At 44.9% G+C, this 23,565-nt stretch overlaps 1 protein-coding gene across 1 annotated transcript in view; it reads right to left on the reverse strand.

Moving 5' to 3' along the window:
* LOC148033340 (CDP-diacylglycerol--glycerol-3-phosphate 3-phosphatidyltransferase 2-like) overlaps positions 1–22,210 on the reverse strand; it is a 91,383-nt gene extending 69,173 nt beyond the window's left edge. The window contains exon 1 of the mRNA XM_087681254.1: positions 21,738–22,210. Within this exon, the coding sequence (XP_087537380.1) occupies positions 21,738–22,179 (442 nt within the window). The 5' untranslated portion in view covers positions 22,180–22,210. The remainder of the gene's footprint in view (positions 1–21,737) is intronic.
* Positions 22,211–23,565: the final 1,355 nt, after the last annotated feature.

The raw sequence follows: 23,565 nt of genomic DNA on the forward strand, positions 1-23,565 counted from the left end.
TATAAAGCAGTAATAAAAGGCATAAAATAAACAGGTCAACTGCATTAAATGCAACCAACTGCAATAAAATAATGCCTAAAAAAAGCTGTCCGACTGCACTGCAGGCTGCCACGTGGCACCTGCACAGTCTGCTGACTTGACTGACTGCTGACGTGGCACTGTACTCTGTCTGCTCTCCGACTTCTGACGTGTCCTCTGTTATCTGTCTGCTGTACCAAACCCTAACACAGCCTGTCCAAGGGATGACTCAAATGCTAACACCCCCTCTCAGATCCTGGACGAGGCATCAAACTGAGGGATCTGGAATGCTGCCGAAGAAGAGCCTAGAGAAGCGCCTTCATAAACAAATCTGCAAGATTATCCTCCGTCTTGCAATACTCCACATCAATGGTCCCATCCAAAAGCTTCTCCCAAATGAAGTGATACTAAATCTCAATGTGCTTCGTCCGGGCATGGAATACAGGATTCCGTACCAAGGCAATGCAACTCTCATTGTTGCACCGCAGAAGAGTAGGACGAGTCTGGGGGCAGCCAAGCTCCTCCAACAATCTCTGAAGCCACACAACCTCACATGTGGTGGAAGACGCAACTTGATACTCCACCTCAGTAGAAGAAAGGGCTACCGTGGGCTGCTTCTTGCTACTCCAAGAGATAACACTTGTACCCAAGATAAAATAGTAGCTTGTAGTAGACCATCGATGGTCCACATCGCCAGCCCAATCTGAGTCACTCCGACTTGCAAGAACCAGATCTGAAGCATCTGTACCTACGGGATAAGAAATCCCTAAGTCAGATGTCCCCCTCAAATACCAAAGAATCCTCAGGGCAGCCTGCCAATGCACCTGTTTGGATTCCGTCATGGACCTTGCCAAAAGACCCACAGCAAAACAAAGATCAACACGAGTGTTGAGAAGCCAAATCAAGGATCCAATCAACTGAAGGTAGCGTGAAGCATCCATCACTGGAGAATCTGAGTGTGAAGTGGCCTTCCAATTCAGATCCATAGGAGTAGTAATGGGCCGACAAGTCTCCATCTCAAAAGTCACCAAGAGCTCCTGAATGTACCTCTGCTGAGAGATGAAAATCCCCCTCTGAGATTGATAAATCTCGTGACCCAAGAAGAAATGAAGAAGCCCCAAATCCATCATCTCAAATGCCTAATATAAAGCTATCTTGGTCTCTCGAATCTTCTGTGCATGATCCCCTGTCAAAATCAAATCATCAACATATAACACGAACAACACACGACCAACCTTAGAAGTGTGCACATAAAGCTGCGGATCAGCCTTGGAGCGCCGATATCCCAACTTCGACTGAAGAAACGAGTCATTCTTCTCCCATCCGAGGATCCAAAGCCAGGAGGCTGCTCAACATAGATCTCCTCCTGCAAGTCACTACTCAGAAAGGCCGACTTCACATCCAACTGATAAACAGGCCAGCCAAGGCAAGAACAGCTCGATTAGTCACCATACGAGCAGTGGGGGCAAAAGTATCATGGAAATCAATGCCGGGGCGTTGAGCAAAACCTTTAGAAACAAGGCGAGCCTTGTGCTTGTCCAAAGAACCATTGCTAAGGTACTTGGTCTTGAAGACCCACTTGACACCAATCACCTTCTTGTGAGAGGGAAGAGGCACAAGAGACCAAGTGCCATTCCTCTCAATAGCCTCCAACTCCGCTTCCATGGCCTTCCGCCAATGATCGGACTGCAAAGCCTCCTTCACTAAAGTGGGCTCTCGATCTTGCATAACACGGGTCAGTAAACAATAGTTGAAGCAGACAAGCTCCGAAGAATGTGCCTGGTTCCTCTGTGACCTCCGCGGTCCATCCTGCGGTTCCCACTCCTCAGGGACCCCCTCGATCCCTAAATCTCAAAGGGTGTCACGCGCCCAACGAGGAGGAGGAGAACCTCTGCCCGTCCCTCTCCATCTACTGAAGACTCGGAAACATCCACCGGCGGAAGCTCGTCGGGGGTGGCCAGTGAAAAAGAAAACTCTGAATCCAAAGAACAATCTCCATCAAGAGGCTCTCGCTCCAAAGAAACTGTCTCGGGAGTCCAACTCTCCCCTGGATCTCCAAGGACGGAGTGCTTCTCACCCCCCTTTGTGACCCGTACTTCCATGAACCGCACATCTCGGCTCGTATAGACATCCCACTTAATGGGATCAAACAAACGATAACCTTGGGATTGGGAGCTATAGCCAACAAAAAACTGTCATCGGGAAGCCGCCTCGAACTTATCATGTTGCGTCTTCGGAATATGTACATAAGTGTCACACCCAAAGATCCTGAAATAAGAGACATCAGGCTTAGTCCTGAAGTAAGTCTCAAAAGGGGTCATCCTATCAACGGCCGAAGTGGGAGATAGATTTAAGGATGTGAACTGCAGTAGCCACTGTCTCGGCCCACAGAAATTAAGGTGTCTGTCGGTGCTTCATCATGTTGTGTGCCATCTCGATCACACTTCGGTTCTTCCGCTCCAAAATGCCATTCTCTTGGGGAGTGTTGGTGTTAGCAAACTCTTGGTGAATGCCCCTATCTGCACAAAAACGAGCTAACTCATTAGACATAAATTCACCTCCCTTGTCTGAACGCAAGGTCTTCAGTCGCCGGCTAGAACGATTCTTCTCAAAGAGAAGCCAATCCTTAAAATGAGAGAAAGCCTCCGACTTCAAAGTCAAAAAAATAGACCCAAGTCATCCTGTTGTAGTCATCTACAATCAACATGAAGTACAAGCTCCCCTTCAGGGACTCAGTTCTCATCAGGCCACAAAGATCCGTAGATACAAGCTCCATGGGTGTAGTAGACCTCCTAGAAGCTTTGTTGGGAATCGCATCCCGATGCAGTTTCCCACGAATGCAGGACACACATGGCTGATGGCTCATCACTATGTCCGGCAAGCCTAGGACAAACGACCCTCGCAACGCCTTCCGAAGGTACTCGTAGTTCAGGTGGCCAAACCGAGCATGCCATAGCTTGGACTGTGTCTAAGAAGTAAGAAGAAGAGAAGTAAGAGTTGAAGAAGACTTCGATTTGTAGACGCCATCCTTCTCATACCCTGTAGAGAGAACCTTCCTCGATCCACGATCAAGGACTTGAACAGTATCACTGTCAAACTCCGCCAAGAGCACAAATCTTATGAACCGAAAGTAAATGATACCCCAAACCTGGCACATGCAACACCTCACAGGTGTGGGTACCACCACGGCCATCTGGAATAAGCTACATCTCACCTCACGCAACAATAGACACAGAAGAGCTGTCTCCAATGAGAATCTGCCCAAGCAAAGGTCGCAAATGGGCAACACCAACGGAAAAAGGAGTCATGTGCCGTGAGGCACCACTGTTCACAATCCACTCTCGAGCCTGGGGAGTTGTCATCGCAAGATCAGAAGTTGTCGGTGTAGAGTCCTCAATGACTGCTAAGTGTAAAAAAGCAGCTGATGAGGGTACAGCCACCACTCCAGAGTCCTTCGTGTCCTTCTTCTCGGTATCCTTCTTGTCTTTGTCGAGGCAATCCTTCTTTCAGTGACCGGTCTTTCCACAAATATAGCAAGTCCATTCCTTCTCCTTGTCCTACTAGATTTGTTGTCCTCCTTCTTCTTTTGTTCCTTCCCCTTCTTCTAAGAGGCTTGACCAACCAATGCCTCCGATTTGGAAGAATTCTGTACCTTCAATTGTTCCTCCTGGTCCAAGACCATAGGAACCAACTCTTCCCACCGAAGAGTCGACTCCCGCCTTGAAGCAATAAGAGCAGAATAAAAAGTACAAAATCGTGGCGGCAACTGGGATAGTAAAGTGGTCGCCATGTCTTCGGAGGAAATAGGCTTCCCCGCATTTTGAATCTGCATCTGAAGCTACCAAAGCTTGTTGATGTGTTCCCGAAGCAAAAAAGACTTATTCACGGACAAAGTCCGCATCAACACCTCCAAAGAAACCCTCTTTATCAGGGTCATCCAGTCGTAGATCAAATCGAGTTCCAGCCATATCTCACGAGCCACCGTCAAGTGCTTGATGTGAGCTATCACAGCTGTGGTGCAAGACAAAAACAGAAAAGATTGAATCCTAGCATTCAGTTTGTCCCAATGAGACTGGGCCTTGGTCAACTCCGCATGAGCATTGGAAGAGAGTTTGGACTCATCCCTCACCGAGGGCCTGTTAATCTCCTCCATCACCAGTTCCGCCAAATCATAAGACTCTAATGGCCAACATCATCACCCGCCACATGCGGTAATTGTCACCATCAAGCTTTTGATCCGTTGGAAGAGCTGATAGAACAAGCACTTTTCTATCCATGATTGCCTGGAACTCCAAATCAACCTCTATAGACATGTTAACTTGTAATACCTACATAAACGCAAAAGCAACCCCCCTCTGACTGTGAAAACGCAGCCTTCTAGGATTGATTCCTCCGTTGCCCAAACCTTCTTCACCCGCTAGAGGCGATGAAAAGGTAAAATCTGCAATGGAAGGCCTCAAACGCAACCTTTCTCCCCTTCGAACAGCAATAACCTGCAGCAAATTCACCGATTAGACTCCTTTCCCGCATGCCCACACTTGCTTCAGCATTGATCCAATGCACAACCCTCCCGCTTACCCTCGAATCCTGGAAACGCAGCCTTGTGTCGCGCTGAAATCTCCTCTTCAAATAGGTTCAGCCCTCAGTCAGTCCATCTTCATAGCTCTGATACCATGTCAGAGTGCAGCGATGCGGAAGCGTAGGACAAAGACTGAGAGAGAGTGAACACAGAGAGGAGAGAGAGAGAGAGAGAGGAGACAGTGTAAATGCAAAAAAACTACAGTGTAGTATGCTGTATAAGAGTGCAGAAACACGCGAGGGGGCAGAGGAAATATCTGCGTATGTCTCCGACTTGATAACCTCAATCTCCGTCAACCCAAGCACAGTCTGTCTCAACCAACAAATCTCAAGATCAGAATCTGAAATCACTAAATAATGTGTCAACAATGTGCTCGAGGACTGCTATATAAAGCATTAATAAAAGGCATAAAATAAACAGATCGGCTGCATTAAATGCAACCGACTGTAATAAAATAATGCCTTAAAAAAATTTTATGATTGAACTGCAGGCCGGCTGCACTACAGGCTGCCACGTGGCACTTGCGCAGTCTACTGATGTGACTGGCTATTGATGTGGCATTGTACTCTGTCTGATGTCCAACTACTAACGTGTCCTCTGTAATTTGTCTGTTGTACCAAACCCTAACTGTGCAGAAACCCTAACACAGCCTGTCCAAGGGATGACTCAAATGCTAACAGGTGCTTCCCTCTTGCTTTCCCTTCCAGTTTGAGAGGAGGTGGCTACTTCTCTTGATAGTGACAATGATGATGATTACAATTTTTAGACATTCATTCATTTATTTATTCTTTTGTATTGTACTTATGGACATTTGTAACTTCATCTGCACTATTAGGATGACATGATTGTAAAAGGGCACTTAGGTAAGTGAACACCTGCGAAGCATTGTCCAAGTGGCATCGTTGCATTGCATTTTGCATGAGTATGGCATCTTGCATCTCCCTTTGCATTACCCCATGCATTGGCATTCTGTTCATGTAAACATGCATCTATGCGCATTTATCCCTTTTTGGTCTTTTGAAGTGGTCGACTCTGGATCCCCATATTTGTGGCATGGCACATGGCAAACTCCAAGGTAGTTCTCCCTAGCTTGCTTGCTTCACATCTTTGCTATATTTGTGTCACCCACACCTTAGCCATTTTCTTTCTTTACCAACACCTAGTAATGGTATTGATAGTATGCTTGTTTTGAGAAGGCCTTGAGTCTGAGATCCTAGGTCTGACCATCCCTTATCGCTCTCCCATTTGGAGCACAGATAATAGGACGAAAACAGATTTCAAACCCTCACTTTATCTTAAATCTATTACACTAGAAAGCCCTCAAAAAAAAAGTCCATAGTTGATTTCACCCGCCTTTCCATGACTTGGTAGGCCATTGGTTAGCGGTCGTGCACCCTTTATCTAATGCCCTAACCTCTTTGGGCTGATCACTTGGGCTCCCTTGGTAAGATAGCATTCACCTCTATAGTCTTAGTAGGCCACCGGGCAACTGACACGCACCCTTTGTCCAATGCTCTGGCTACTTTGGGATGGGATGCCTTGGGGTAAAAGATAAAGAAAAAAAGGACTTAGCTGGCAGTCTGGCCTACTTCTCGTGGCACCGTTGTTGGGCCTAAGAGGGGGTATTGAGCTAAAAATGCATTAGCTTCACTTAAACATGTCCAAAACATGCCTAATTAAGGAAGAAATCTTGTTTATTTAAATAGAAATGCATTCCAAGAGAGTGTCTGTATCCCATAAGCACAAACCCACTTGGGAGGGCCCAAACTTTCTATAAATAGGTATGCTACCCTCCATCTAGCCTTAATCTCATTTTTGCTTCAAGTGTTTTCAGCTTCTTGCCCACACCCCGTTCGCAGAGGACATCACAGTCGAAGCTGTCCATTGCAATCTTCACTCATCTAGCACTTGTTTCCAACCTTCCGTCTCATCAATTTGCTAGTGTTTCCAGCCAGGTAACTGCTGATGTCCATCATCCAATTGTACAACCTGCAACGTCAACATACTACTATGTTTGTGGACCCTAATTGTCGCCCTGCAGATTTTCTCTCTCCTCCAATTATCGCCATAATCTCCCTACCTTGTCACCACTGTTTTCTCTCTCCTCCCAGCTGCGTTGATTGTTGTCTCCCTCTTCACCTACGTTTTTAGTCTTTCTCTCTCCTCACTTGTGTTTTTAGTCTTTCTCTCTCCTGCATTGTTGTCTCCATCAAATCCAACCTTCCTTGGCTGCATTTGTTGGTGTTCGAAATCCAGAGGCTATCTTGTTGCGATTCGGGATCCATTCAGAGTACGACACTCTCTCCAGCTCATTACTCCTACCCTAATCCTTGAGATATTGGAGTTTGAGGTACAATATTCATTCACTCCATAGTGTGTTTGTTGCATGAGCATTGTATATTCAATAATCATCATTCATTCTGTGTGTGTGCTTTGTCGTACAGTGTTATTTGTGTTTTTGTGTTAGGGTATTTCTTCACAACACTCCACCTTACACGACCACAACAAATAGTTTGTACCATTAAGTTTGTCTTCTTTAGGTACGAAAGGTTAAACATGCATATACTTGCACTGAGGGTATCAAGGATGGCATCTTCACTTTGGATGGAGGCTTTTGTGAAGGATGAATAGAAAGGGGACGGGTATGAATGGGAGACTCCTCCCATCAACGATAGTCACAATAATCATCTCTACTTAGAAGAGTGTCTAGAAAGAAGCTCCTCCTTTGAGTCATCAAAGCTCTTGAACTGGTAAGATATCTTCGATTCTGTAATCACCCAAAAATCTATGTTTTGATAGAAACAACATGATGGATAGAAAGCAATCAGCTATTCACTTGCCACCAAAAGGTTGTTGCCCACACCAAGAGACTATCACATGTACCAAGGAACGGTCCTCACTACCAAGAAATTTGCATTTCAGCAAAACGCTGAGAAAGATGGGCTATCTAATGCTAGAAAGACGTTGCCTTCACATATATGCTGCCGCCTAGCCTCTAGTTGATGTCACAATGCATTAGCTGGGATCGTTTGGCTGCCAAATGGGATCAATAGGGCACAAAACCTCTTGTAAGTACTGCGTTTACAGCAAATGCAAGCTGAAAACATGCATTTTGATGACTAGCTTGCTACTCTGCAAAAATCGCTTGCTCTGCTATAAGAAATCTTTGAGCTATGTCCTCACTTGGGCGGTATCAGCTATGTCCTCACTTAGGCGATGATACCATGTAAGAGTGCAACAGAAGAGTAACACTAACATAGAGAGAGAGAGAGAGAGAGAGAGCAAGCAAAAGATGAAGAAAGAATACCACACTGGCCGAAGAAGAATGCTAATACAAGGGAATGGAATGATCAAGTGGAGGGTTGATCATTGCACATAGCCCACAGCATCAGAGGAGGGTTGATCAAGCTAATGACAATGGCAACACCAAGCACGGAGTGTCAGAGTGTCAAAGCGTGCACTTGCAAATGAAGCACTAAACACTGAAGAGAGTGTGTCTGCCAAGTGGAAGAGGCAGGCTATAAATAGCCAACAATGCCAAAATCTAACCGATCTATACCTGTAGGTGCAATAAATGCTGGGCAATCACTATTTAATGATGGTTCCACCGAAAGAAATGCCAAAAAATAGGGGATGGCCACAAAAAAATCTTCGATGTAAAAAAAAAAAAGTCCGACAAGTAGAGGCAAACTATAACAAGCGGAAACTAACCTAGGAATGCATACAGGAAGCCACCAATTGAAGAAAATGCACCTAAAGCTGCCAGAGCTCCTATGTCTCCATTAGACTCTGATAGGAGCTCACAACCAAGAGATGACAAACTGACATGAATAACATAGGCAGACTAACACACTCGAGGAGTGGAAGTGCTACCTCCCCCTTGAGCATCAGGCAATGCTACTCTACTGAACTTGAGTGAGCCTGGCTCTAACTGAAAAGCTTGGAGGTAAAGCTACAATAACTGAGAATTTTAGTGAATAGTTCTGAAACTTCACCAAATACCTTCTAAAAACTTTACCTCTAATCTTTCTCTCTTTATGTGTCAAAATCTAATCTAGCTCCTCAACCTTTGGCTGAATTTCAGTAGGTACATTCTCAAGCACTTTCCACAACCTCGAATGGAGCTTTGCCTATGGAACTATACATTGTATTATTGTATGCAAACTCTACCAAAGGCAAATACTACTCCCACCATGACTTATGCTCAGATACATAGCATCTCAAGAGATCAAGCACTATAGAATTTCTCTCTTCTGATTGACCATTTATTTGTGGATGGAAGGATGAATAAAATTTCAGCATGGTACCTATATTTTCAAACAGCCCCTTCCAAAACAAATAGGTCATCCAAGGGTCTCAATTACCAATGATCGACTTTGGCATACCATGATACTTAAGAACATGCTGTGAAAATAAGTGTGCCATATGATCAACACCATATGAAGCATTCGCATGGCCAACACTCATTCCTTAAGCCCCATATGCACCTAGGGGTGCAAAAGCATTACTAAACATACCACTTAAAGCCCCATGCATCATGCCAATGTTGTCATACATGGGGTTATGCATATTACCAACCATACCCGAATACATTGGACCTTGTATACACTATGCATTGGTTGATGCATACCATAAGCTGCGCCATACGTTCCTATATGCAGTCCCCATATACATCGGGCCTTGTACACTATGCATTGGATGCTGCATACCATAAGAAGTTGCGCCATACATTCCCATATGAAGTCCCTGACCCACCATAGCTTGAAAAATAGTGCCACCACCAAAGTATCCTAACCGCACCATCATTGTATGCATGCCCAGTTGTCCAAAACCCATTGGATTGGCACTACCACAATGGCCTTGCATTTGGGTATCCAATCCCACTTATACCATATATCACCCACCTTTGGTGCACCTTTATGTTGCATGTGTTAGACAGTCATTTCCTGGATAGTTGGTGGACAGCGGAGTACGGCAGTGCCATGTTAGCATCCACGTCAGCAGACTAGATAGGTGCCACATGGCAGCCTGCAGTCAGACAGTTTTACTGCAGCGACCTGGTGCTGTTATTTCCTATTTTTTGGCTATTTATAGCCAGTTTGTGGCACACTCCAGCATTCATTCATTTTCAGATTCTGATCTTGAGATCTGTTGGCTGAGACAAACTGTGCTCGGGCTGAGGGAGATCAAGGTCATCAAGTCGAAGACATACGCAAATATTTCCTCAGCCCCCTTGTATATTTTTGCACTCTTACACAACATACTACACTGTAGATTTTCTGCGTTTACACTCCTTTTCTCTCTCTCCTCTCTGTGTTCACTCTCTCTCAGTCTATGTCCTACGCTTCCGCATCGCTGCACTCTGACATGGTATCAGAGCGGTGAAGATGGACTAACTGAGAGCTGAACTTATCTGAAGAGGAGATTTCAGCGCAACACAAAGTTGCGTTTCCAGGATTTGAGGGCAAGTGGGAGGGCTGCACATCGGATCAAGGCTGAAGAGAGCGTGGGCGTGCGGGAAAGGAGTCTCTTATTTCATGATCTTAGGGTGTGACACTAATGTGCACATTCTGAAGACCTAGCGCGATAAGTTCGAGGTGGCTTCCTGACGTCAGGTTTTTGTTGGCTACGACTCCCAATCCCAAGGTTATCGTCTATTTGATCCCATCGAGCGAGATGTCTACACGAGCTGAGATGTGCAGTTCATGGAAGTTCCAGCCACAGAGGGGGGTGAGGAGCATCCCGTTCTTGGAGATCCAAGGGAGAGTTGGGCTCCCGAGACAGTTCCTTTGGAGCCAGAGTCTTTTGATGGAGATTCTTCTTCTGATTTTGAGTCTTCACTTCCATCGGCCAACCCTGAGGAGATTCCACCGCTGAATGTTCCTGAGTCTTCAACAGATGGAGAGTGATGGGAAGAGATTCGTCCTCCTCCTCGTTGGGCCCATGACACACTCCGAGATTCAGGGATTGAGGGGGTCCCTGAGAAGTAGGAACTGCAGGATGGACCGCGGAGGTCACGAAGAAACCAGGCACATTCTTCGGAGCTTGTTTGCTCCAACTATTGTTTCTTGACCCGTGTTATGCAGGATCGTGAGCCCACTTCAGTGAAGGAGGCTTTGCAGTCTGATAATTGGTGGAAGGCCATGGAAGCTGAGTTGGAGGCTATTGAGAGGAATGGCACTTGGTCTCTTGTGCCTCGTTCCTCTCACAAGAAGGTGATTGGCGTCAAGTGGGTCTTCAAGACCAAGTATCTTAGCAATGGTTCTTTGGGCAAGCACAAGGCTCGCCTTGTTGCTAAAGGTTTTGCTCAGTGCCCAGGCATTGATTTCCATGATACTTTTGCCCCCACTGCTCGTATGGCGACTACTCGAGCTGTTTTTGCCTTGGTTGGCCATAGGAGATGGCCTGTCTATCAGTTGGATGTGAAGTCGACCTTTCTGAATAGTGACTTGCAAGAGGAGATCCATGTTGAGCAACCTCTTGGATTTGGATCCTCGGATCGGAAAGTTTACAGGTTGAAGAAGGCCTTGTATGGCCTCAAGCAGGCTCCCCGTGCATGGAACGAGAAGATTGACTCGTTTCTTCAGTCGAAATTGGGATATCGACGCTCCAAGGCTGATCTGCAGCTTTATGTGCACACTTCCGAGGTTGGTCATGTGTTGTTTATGTTATATGTTGATGATTTGATTCTGATATGAGATCATGCACAGAAGGTTTGAGAGACCAAGACAGCTTTACATCAAGCATTCTCTTCATTTCTTCTTGGGTCACGAGATTTATCAATCTCAGAGGGGGATTTTCATCTCTCAATAGAGGTACATTCAGGAGCTCTTGGTGACTTTTGAGATGGAGACTTGTCGGCCCATTACTACTCCTATGGATCCGAATTGGAAGGCCACTTCACACTCAAATTCTCTCATGATGGATGCTTCACGCTACCGTCAGTTGATTGGATCCTTGATTTGGCTTCTCAACACTCGTGTTGATCTTTGTTTGCTGTGGGTCTTTTGGCAGGGTTCATGACTAAACCCAAACAGGTCCTTCAGGATTCTTCGGTATTTTAAGGGGGCCTCTGACTTAGGGATTTCTTATCCCGCAGGTACAGATGCTTCCGATCTGGTTCTTGCAGGTTGGAGTGACTCGGATTGGACTGGTGATGTGGACCACTAACGGTCTACTACAGGCTATTGTTTTACCTTGGGTACAAGTATTATCTCTTGGAGTAGCAGGAAGCAGCCCACGATAGCCCTTTCTTCTACTGAGGCGAAGTATCGGGCTGTGTCTTCCACCACATGTGAGGTTGTGTGGCTTCGGATATTGTTGGAGAAGCTTGGCTGCCCCCAGACTCGTCCTACTCTTCTACAGTGCAACAATGAGAGTTGCATTGCCTTGGTACGAAATCCTGTATTCCATGTCCGAACGAAGCACATTGAGATCCAATATCACTTCATTTGAGAGAAGCTTCTGGATGGAACCATTGATGTGGAGTATTGCAAGACGGAGGATAATCTTGCAGATTTGTTTACGAAGGCGCTTCCCCAGGCTCTTCTTCAGCAACATTCTAGATCCCTCAGTCTTTTGACCCGTCTAGGATCTGAGAGGGGGTGTTAGACAGTCATTTCATGGACAGTTGGTGGCCTAGACAGTTGGTGGACAGCAGAGTACAGTAGTGCCACGTCAGCAAACTGCGCAGGTGCCACGTGGCAGCCTGCAGTCAAACAGTTTTACTACAGTCAACTGCATTTAATGCAGCCGACCTGGTACTGTTATTTCCTATTTTTTGGCTATTTATAGCCAATTTGTGGCACACTCCTGTATTCATTCATTTTCAAATTCTGATCTTGAGATATGTTGGCTGAGATAGACTGTGTTCGGGCTGACAGAGATCAAGGTCATCAAGTCGGAGACATACGCAGATATTTCCTCTACCCCCTTGTATATTTTTGCACTCTTATACAGCATACTACACTGCAAATTTTCTGCACTTACACTGTCTCCTTTTCTCTCTCTTCTCTCTGTGTTCACTCTCTCTCAGTCTATGTCCTACGCTTCCGCATCGCTGCACTCTGACAGCATGGGATGTCTTTTGGGTGCTTCTTACTGCCCAAAGGCCCTTGAAGATGACATCTTCGTCTTACCCTTGCTGTCCTTTTTGGGAGAATTCAAAAATCTCTCAAATATTTTGGCCAATTAAACAAAGATATCAACTGCTGCCTTCAACCGAACCTTGAATTGATCATCATATTTTTCATCTCCTTGTTAGTCATTAGCATCTTGTGGCCTTGAAGGATCTGCTTCTTAGTCAACAACCACATTTTCTCCTTGTTGTCCATGCTGTAAGCATGTTCCAAGATTAGGCATTGCATTTTCCCCTTCATTATGTGCATTTTTAGATTGAGATGCATCATCATTGCTTGATCCCATCTGACTACAAAAAGATATACTTGCTGTAAATGCTCAGCTAAACAAAATTTCAGCACGAGAGCAAAACTTCTCACTTTCAATCAAGTGTCTGGAGTCCACCAAGTCAAGGGATTTGATGGTACCCTGGCGATGAAACCATGAAACCAACCTTCCTCCTCGAAAAGGGTGGTAATAATCTCATTTAACAATAATCACAACAAGTAAATAAATGTAAACTAAAATACACACTTTACCACTTTAATATTAAACAATGGACAACCTATTGGCCCCAAAACTTGCACCCCTTGTGGTATTTCTTTATCTTTAATTGCAAATGGATGGAGTACAATTGAGATTCAGTATTCTCCTCCACTAATCCAAGTGCCCCTTGCTGTCATACTTGACCAATAAGCCTTCAAACCAATTTGCCCCTTTGTTTGAGCAAGAATTGGACTTCACTGTGCTCCTTGCAAGACAAATTTAGCCCCAAATTTGATATTAGCTGCTTGGCCTCTTGAATCTTCCTAAAATTCTTCAATTTCATTTGCCGGAATTCAAGTCCTAGGCCCTCAATTCGGAGCATACATCTTGAGGCAACTATAAAACCCTAATTTGTGCTGTAAATTAGGGTTTACATCAGAGATTAACCAAAATCTCCACCTGTGATGACTCAAATGGTTGGATTTTGCTAAGATAACTTGAGAGATGGCTGAATGATGAGAGAGAATGTCGAAGAGAGAAAATTCAAACTTCCATCACAAGAAAATGGAAGAAATCAATTGTTGCCCTATCTAGACAGCTATGAAAGCTGTCTCCGCTAATGAAACACATCGAATATGATGTTGTCTCGCTAAAACAACTCTCAAACTGCTGTCATCTACTCCTATCATCTCTTTTGGGCATATCATCAGCTCTTAAGAGGGTCTACTACTAGCTAGAAATGGCCTGCCAACTATTATAGTAGCAATGGTAGCCCCTCTCTCTCTCTCTCTCTCTCTCTCTCTCTCTCTCAACTTATACAAGGGTGGAATGACCCTCTGTTTCCCTCTCCCAACCTCAAACACGTTTTTCCCACTTGCATAGACAAGTTTTGCCCCACCATATCTTAGGGTCCTAGATCCCACATGATGAAATAACTATCTTACATCTCACATGTGCAAGTCACCTTTGCACATTTGATTAACTTTTAATCAAATGCTAATCAAAGCATTGAAATTTCATGTCATCATGACATATACACTAGAGATGTTGCACAATGAATAAACTTAGTGAATGATGTGTTTGAAGTATGAGACTAAGTACAATTTTTTAGGCATGTAACCTTTTTTCCTTGACCTAAATAATATATAGATTTTATTTAAAATATCTAAGCCATTAGGGGCTGTTCATACATATAGCCACACTTGTACCTTTAGGCACACAAGCTAAAGCAAGTTAACACACTAAGCTCTGAAATATCCAACAAACCCTCCTTAAGAGCAAGGAGAGTGAGACTCTGACAACAAGAAATTGTAGCCTTTCAAGCTAACATGATATTGTTCCTACTCTTTGTCCAACTTTCGAATCATAATCATCCTCAGATTTCAACTCCAATTCAGGCCATGCAACAAAGGCCACAACAGCCCCAAAATCCTTCTTCTAGTCCTAGTGGTACTGTCATCCCTCACAACTCTCCAGTACCAAAGAAAAAGTATGAGTGATAGTGGTGATAGAACATCCAAGTGCTGAGCTAAAACACGCTTTATAAATAGACAAGCTGCCCACCATTCAGCATAATCCTTTTGTGCATGTTTCTCAATCTACCATGCAGATTCGAACCATCTGTTGTCCAGCCATCACCGACTAAAGCCCGCCATCACTATCCAGCCCTAGGTGGCCTTTTTTCAGCCATCGCCCTACTATTTGGAACTCTCCATTTGTTGTGTCATCATAGCAACTGATCAGCCTACATTTTCAACATTTAGTGCCAAGCAAAGCTACTACCATCTCTCCCACTAGGAGACTGCTGCAGTATCTGTGTTTTTGCTGTCCAGCATGCCATCTATATCAGCAAACACCTCTCATGTTGTCACCTGACAATTCTCTACCTCGAGTGATCAGTTTTCAACCTTCTCTAGTGATACATTGCTATGTTTACAAGATTTCAACCTTTGACACCACCGAGAAGGTTGCCTAGTCATTATATTCATCCCTCTTCTTTTCATAGAAACTTTAAGTCCTCACTTTGGCAATCATACCATATAAGAATGTGCAACAATGGAGGAAACACAAACATGGAGAGAGAAGGAAAGAGAGAGACCACAATCAAAGAAGAGAATAGAAGAAGAAAATCTACATTGAACTAAATGAAAGCTAAATATAAAAGAGGACTGATCACTCCCTGCATGTAGCCCAAGGCACTGGAGAGAGCACCAGATCAAGCTAATGACGAATGGCACCATCAAAAGACCAGGAAAGAGTCCATGTGCATCAAAGTGTGTTAAAACCTATAAAGCCTATTACTATTCGTTTTGCTTTTCTTCTCATCTAAGGTGCCTTTATTATTTAACATCATTTATTACTCTAGTTTATTTCTTTTTCATGTTAGGTGGACTACTACTTTGGTGGTTGTGCCTACAATAGTTGACCAGCATCGGATCCATCTCCCAAGATTGATTAAGGGCAATCCCAATTGCCTTGGGGTTGCCTCTTTCCTTGCTTTTCCAATTAGGAAGTGTCGTGTATTTTTTCTTCATCCACTAGATGCATTTGCATGGTGGACTATTATCCTGACGCTTCTCGACTAGCACTAGAGCCCTCTCCCAAGGTTGAGATGGAGGCTTGCCTACAACACAAGTGTCCTCTCTTGAGATTGAGTATGGATATATTTACTTTGCCTCTTTTAACTAAGGGGTATACTCTACTATGGTTCTCTATACTACACAAAGATGGACATCATGTTTCTGCACCAGTTCCTATTCCTGCTTTAGCATCAACATCGTTGAGAGGGAGTTCTTATCCTTCACTTCGAAGTTGGTACCTACAAGTTTCGGCATTTGTCTTCAACCTCTACCTCCCTTTTCTATTGTACCTACCCTTTGCATTGTATGTTCATCATCATCTTTATAAAAGGGCGCTTGGGCAAGTGAACAATTTCCCCACGAGGAACATTGTCCAAATGGCACCTTATTGCATGTGCATTCTCATCATGTAGTATTTATCTATGCATCTCATTATGCACAGCACCCTCCTTGATCAGATCTTGAGCTATATCCAATAGCAGTTCTTTTATCACCATTCCTCCATATCTCTTCATCGTTTTCCTTCATCACTAACACCCTGGACAGGTATTTGGGATAGTCCCCTAAGTTCTAACATTGAATCTAACCATCCCTTTATTTTTCCCATGGCACATTTGTTAGCAGAGTATTTGTCAGCTCATGTGTGAGTCTGAGCTTGATCTGGGCTGGGCATTTTTATTAGGTATTTTAGGTATTTTTCTGGTGTGGCATTTTATGCCAGTGGAGCATATTTATGCACTAGTCGGCCAGCATTAATGCTGTCCGACCAGCATTATTGCTCCCCACTTTTTCAGCCTATTTATACTCAGTGCTCCTCCTCAGTCATCATCATCATCTTCAGCATCTGCAGACTCTGTGGAGAGAGGAGCCAGTGCCAGTGCCCACGCAGCCAGTGACTCACTGTTGTATGCGACTGTCTCGTGTTCAGATATATGGATTCCATTTCCCGTGCATACATCTGAGTTCTCATCTGTATCGTGTTCTTTTCTTTTCTCTTTTTGTCTTGTGTTTTAGCAGTTTATTTCAGCACATGTTTATGCTTCCACCGCTGCTCCACTTCTGACATGGTATCAGTTTTCAGGATTTGTGTTTCTGCTGTGTTTTCTTGCTGATTTCGGGACTGTTTTGTACCCCTACTGATCAGACGACTGCTGTCGCAGCCAGGCGACCTGTTTTGGGGCTGTTTTCAGCCTGCGTTTTTTGCAGTTTTGCCATCGCCTGCTGCCTACGCACCCTCTGCTGCCTGCGTTTTTCATCTGCAGCTGCTGGCGACAGTTTTCTACCTGTTTTTTTCTCCAGTTTACAGCCTGCGTTTTGCTGATTCAGCATCTCTCGTGGCTGGGTGACTGTTACTTCAGGCCGTTTTCTCTATTTTTGGCAGTTTTTGACTGATTTTTTGACTTTCTGCAGCAGATTTTGTCTTCTATTGATCAGATTTTGGCTTCTATTGCATGTGAACTCTCATTTTCTGTAGTCTGTGCTTGTGTTTTGGCTGTGTTTCCTCTCTAAATTCCATCTCTTCTCTACTTCTCTCCTTATCCTCTCCATATGGCTCCTCCGTGCACTTCCACTGATAATAAGTTACATGGACCTGATTATCTCACATGGAGTGCTGTCATGAAAGCTTGGTTTGTGCAGAAGCAGTTATGGTACATCGTCTGTGGAGCTATTGCTCGACCTCTCCGTCCTTCTCCTCTTCCTGAAGATTTTGATGAGGACAACCATGAGGAAGCGGTGCTCACATGGGACTCGGACGATGCCCGTGCTTACTCGGCGTTGCTTCGGTGTATTTCTAAAGTGGTCTTACCGGCGGTTACCTCCTGTAGGACATCTCCTGAAGTATGGCAGAAGTTGCAACAGATGTACGAGGCACCTTCCACCATGCGGGCCGTCACACTTTATGGCCAGCTCCAGCAGATGAAGTTTGAGCCGAAAGATACTATTCAGTCTTTTCTTCTTCGTGTTACGCAGGTACAGGACCAGCTTCGACACATGCAATTTGCTCTTCCCGAGGTGCATCTTGTCGGGACGGTCCTCTACAAGCTCCCCCCGGAGTTTGATGGAGTGGCCAATGCTTTGCGGGCGCAGACATCATTGACTCCTGTCAGTTTTACACATATGACCTCGATGCTTCTTAAGCATGAGGCATCCTTGAGATTACAGGGGCGGCTTCCGGCACATTATGGAGGTGAGGCTTATGTAGCTTCAGAGAGGGGTGACGGGAAGAAGAAGTCGAAGGCCCAGTGTTACCACTGTGGCAAGAAGGGACATTTGCGGAAGGACTGCAAGAAGTTAGCGGTTTCCAGGAAGAAGGAGCAGAAGACGAAGCGGGATGCTGGCTCTACCGATGAGTCCTCTCCTTCATCAGACTCCGACTCCAATCCTCCGACCAAGGTGAAGTCCAAGGCGCGGAAGGGATCCTCTTCTTTGGATCACGGGAAGGGCTTGGTGGCCCCTTCCTCAGCTGCTTTCTAGTGGTGGTGATGAGGACATCCCTCACGACTCTCTTGTGCCAGAGAGGGAGTGTGAGCGGGTGTTCAGATGGGGTAGCCGCACCTCATCTATACTTTTATACAGGTGCACAGGTTCCAGAGAGGCACGTCCCTGACGCATCGACTTCAGTCTGGCGGAATCAAATCCTGGAGCTGGAATTGACATCCAGGTTCATGCTGAGCTGGTTATCTAACAGAGAGCGGGAGGCTTTCGTCTGGAGCTCACATGAGGGGACACTTTGGCAGTCTAGTCAAAGGCGGGGAATCCATGGTCACCTATGTTCAGAGGCATTTTTGACAGGATGGTCTTGTATGCTACTGCGAGACATTAGTGATGGACCCAGAGACATGCTATGATCTTCTCTATTTTCAGGTGTTTGGTACGATCGACATCGACATCAGGTTCTCTCCGAGGCACCTTGATGGTGGCTTGATCACCCACTGCTTGGATATCCATGGTTCTACTTGGTGGTTCTATGTTGTATAGTTTCTGATCCCTTTTCATTGTACTATTGTATTGTATCAGATCACTCATGATCTGAGAGAGGGTGTTAGCAGAGTATTTGTCAGCTCATGTGTGAGTCTGAGCTTGATCTGGGCTGGGCATTTTTATTAGGTATTTTTCTGGTGTGGCATTTTATGCCAGTGGAGCATATTTATGCACTAGTCGGCCAACATTAATGCTGTCCAACCAGCATTATTGCTCCCCACTTTTTCAGCCTATTTATACTCAATGCTCCTCCTCAGTCGTCATCATCATCTTCACCATCTGCAGACTCTGTGGAGAGAGGAGCCAGTGCCAGTGCCCACGCAGCCAGTGACTCACTGTTGTATGCGACTGTCTCGTGTTCAGATATATGGATTCCATTTCCCGTGCATACATTTGAGTTCTCATCTGTATCGTGTTCTTTTCTTTTCTCTTTTTGTCTTGTGTTTCAGCAGTTTATTTCAGCACATGTTTATGCTTCCACCGCTGCTCCACTTCTGACAACATTTACTCCCTAGAAAACCAAAAAAAAGGTTCAAAGTGGTTTCATCACCTTTGCAAGTCTTGATGGGCCACTGGTAGCAAACAAGCACCCTTTGTACGATATCTTGGCCTTTTTGGGATGATCCTTGGGCTCCCGAGATAAGATAACCATCACCTCTATAGTCTTGTTAGGTCCTTGGATAGCTGACGTGTACCTTTGGCCCAATATTCTAGCTGCTTTAGGATGGGACACCTCACAATATAATAAGCACTGATTAAAAACACTCACTTACAATTAAATCTACTCAAAACAATTAAAAAGCCCTCTGTTTTTTAAAAAGCAACAAGCAAAGTCCACTATGGTTTCATCTCTCTTTGCAAGTCCTGATAGGCCACTAGGCAACCGACCAGCACCCTTCTTTGATGCCTTGGCCTCTTTGGGGTGATCACTTGGACTCCCTTGGTAAGATAACCATCGCCTCTATAATCTTAGTAGATTATTGGTGGGCAACCAATATACACCCTTTGCTTGATGCCCTAGCTTTTTTTTTTTTTTTTTTTAAATTGAGCTAGTAAAGTCCCTTTCTAGTTTCAATTTTGGAGCTCAAAGGGAGTTGAGCTAAAAATGCATAAGCTTTATTAAAACAATCCCAAACATCAATTAATTAAGTAATTAAACCTTTTATTAAAGAGAAATGCATTCCTAGAGATTGCCTATGTCCCATAGCACAAACCCTAATTGAGAAATGCATTCCTAGAGATTGCCTATGTCCCATAGCACAAACCTACTTAACCATTGCTCACAGATTCAGACTATTTCCAGCCATCATCTACCTGCTGAACATCAAGGCAGCTGCTGCCCATCCTCCCGATCTTGCATTTGCGCAGCTGTGTTTTACCCAGTGCTGCTATCAGCATCAGCTAGAGTCACCCCCAGCTTGCATTTTCTGCATCTTGCTGCGTTTCAGGATCTGTCAAAGTACGAGACACTCTTCAGCTCATACTCTCTGCCCCAGTCATCGAGACATGGGAGTTCAAGGGTCAATATTCTTCACTGCATAGTGTGTTTGCTGCATTGAGCATTGTATTCTATTCGGTACTCATTCTTCGTTATTCATTGTGTTCATTGTTTCTAAGTTACGCTAACCCTAAATCTGTTCTTTGTCAGTCCATGCATTTGTCATACAATGGTTTTTGTGTTTTCTATGGTAGAGCATTTATTCAGCTGCCTGGTCCATATAATTGTTCTTTAGGCTGCCCCTGTTGGCAACATCACTGCTGCGGCACTGCCCCTAACAACCTTCCTACACCTGTATTTTGCCATCCAAGAGTTCGCCAAGCTGCTGGGATCATCATCCTACCTGTTGCCATCATCGACAGCCTGCATTTTGCAGATTTGCAGGCCGCCCAGCAGACATTTGATTACCAACTGTCCATATGGACTGCTGATGTCATCAACAACCCACACACAGCTGCACTACACTGCTGGTCCAACATTTTCTGCTGCCATCACCATCCGACATCTTTACCTCAGCCTGCTGACTGCTGCTGCTGCATGCCGGGATGACACACTCTAGGAGCTGTCTTGATGTCTTCAACACCACTCTCAGCTCGCCTCATCCCCTGTCCTCAAGACACAGAGGTTTGAGGCCCCTTAAATCAGTCAGCATATCAGCATTCTTCATTCATTTATTCTTTGAGTTCTCTACATCTTGAGTTCCGCATTGTTGGAAGCAACAAAACTGGCTGGGAAACACAGAAACAGAGCACATCTGCTGCTCTGAACCACTTTGTAGTCCGTTGCTCACATGGTAGGTACAACAGACTTTGAGGGCAGAAGACAAAATTATTCGTGAGAGAATGAGCCATAACTTTGTTCCAGGTCACTGGTACTAAAAGAGCCAAAGTTTTGGAGATTAAATATGGCTCAAGTCAGCCATCATAACGTTTGAAAAACTTTTATTCGGTCACGGGAGGTCATCATTGTGCGGCATACCAGCTATGCATGAGAAAGAGAGACATATAGAGACGTATCAGTGAATGGTGAATGGCATGGAACCACCCTGAGCGGACTGCTGCTTAATCCTCTCTGAACCCACTGCGTACCCAGGTAGTGGGGATTGTCCTTTGATAGTTTTTGGAAGCCGGTCAACCAGCATTCCTCATCTTGAGAAAAGTAAAATAAATCCTGAAGGTGACATTGAAATAGTCATTCAACATCAATGTAAACTTTTCCTAGGTTGATGGATAGTTTTCAAAATCAGGCAGGAGGAGAGCAAGATGGTTGAAGAATTAAATGTGTGTGTAATCATTGTCGGGGTGCATGTGTCAGGCGTGCAGAACAAGAATGGATCTGCCAGGAGGGACCAGACACAACACAAGCAGAATGCTGGTGATTTTGGACCAGTTTGAAGAAATGCGATAACAAGTACCCAGAAATAACCACACAATCACACAACTGGATACAATGTGGAAACCGGGAAAAGAAAACTCACCGAAGAGCAGAACCGGAATAGCAGCAACGCGTCCTAGGGTGAGGATGGTGGGAAGGGTGAGTACTTTGGGGACAGCGAGGGTTGCTGGCGGGGAGGAGAGGAGGGATGTATTTGGGGTGTCGACGGTCGGCCCGTCATCTAGGTCTGCAGTGAGAAGCATAGTGGGGGGGCGGCTGTGCTGAGGATCCTCTTGAGAAGCTGCGGATGCGATGGAGGGGAGACGCAGGCGGAGGAGGAATTGGGGAGACCCGAAGAGCAGTCTTCTGGTCCTAAGGCCCGCCGCGAAGATGAGAGCGCCTGCGAGTCTGCGTTTGGAGGACGATGAATGCGCTCTTATTATCGGGCTCTTGAGTGCTTCTTCTGGTCCGAAGCAGTAGCAGCAGCACATGGAGGAGGATGAAGAGGAAGCGGGAACGGGAACGGGAACGGAGAGAGCAGTCATTGCTGCTTTGGAATCTCTCTCTCTCTCTTTCGCTTTTCTCTCTCCCTTTTCTCTCTCTCTCTCTCGCACTCTTCGCTCCCCCGAAAGATTCCAGCCTTTCGTCTTACGCCGCGTGTTCTATTTTTGCTTTGGTGGGCCCATGACCACGCTTTCGCACCTGCTAAGGCCGGTTACGCACGAAGTAATGGACGGCCAACCCCCGCCTGAGTGTGGGAATGCACTTTTTGAAACCAAGCACGGACATGGGCATCATATCTTTGCACATCAAATAGATATAATCTGTTTTAAAATATTAAAAAATAAATTTATAATTTTTTTATTGGTTGCAAATGTAAAAAGTACACCTTTATTCGCCACTTTACAAAGTGGGCAGGGAGGGAGTTCACTTGTTTAGTAGGGAAGCAACAATTCATGTCCTCTCTAATGTGTAAAGGATTGCGGACGCCCAACCCTTAAATAAGTGTTTTGATTAGTTAAACCTTACAAAGTGGACATCCCTTATTTCGTGTGTAACTAGCCTAAGTGCTAACCAAGATTCCTATCACGCCCACTAAAAGGTCATCGACACAGTAATTTATTTAATATCTCGATTCAGTCTCCGCATCAAACATTTTAAAGAGCAAAACCAAAACAAGGGATCTATTCCCACAAGGGTTTTCGAATGGGGGTTCTGTGTGGGGTTTTTTGTGAAAAACTTGAATGGATTTCCACATGAATGGGTCCAATTTTAAAAAACTTGAAACCTTACCACAAAATGTTTCCCGTGTGAGAAACCTTTATGGAAACAACTTCAGGGAGATCATCTACGAAACCATGCCTGATAAGTTGCTTACCTCTATAGTTGACTCCATTAAGTTCTCCCTTTTCAACTAGCTTCTCCGTGAGCCAAAAAAGGGGGTGAGTAGGAGCGACGAATAGAAAGGAGATAAGGGGGCAGCCTTGCCTCACTCCCTTGGAAATAGGAAATGGGTCTAGGAGCCCTCCATTTACAAATATTTGGGTCCTTGGCCTAATAGCAATAGAGGTAGGTTGGCTATCTTGCTATGGAAGCCCATTTTACTAAGCACTTTCTAGATATATGCCCATGAGGCCCTGTCAAAGGCTTCTTCAATATCCAATTGTAAGAAGACTACCTCTTGCTTAGAGGCTTATGCTTGCAAGATTTTGGCCTTTAATGAACCCATATTGGTATGTGTTGATGCGTTTGCTAAATAGCAACATCAACCTATTGGCTAGGGCTTTGGTTAGTAGCTTGTATATTGCACATAGGAGAGAGAGATGGGCCTCTAGTGGTGGTTGATACAGGAGCAATGCTTTTATTTTAGTATGAGGGTGATGATGCTTTTACACCAAGAATGGGAAAGCTCTCCTTCTTGCCAATGTTTG

Source organism: Lygodium microphyllum, chromosome 7 (genome assembly GCF_053477565.2).
Source record: "Lygodium microphyllum isolate KBCC chromosome 7, Lygodium_microphyllum_v1.1.10, whole genome shotgun sequence".
NCBI lineage: Eukaryota > Viridiplantae > Streptophyta > Polypodiopsida > Schizaeales > Lygodiaceae > Lygodium > Lygodium microphyllum.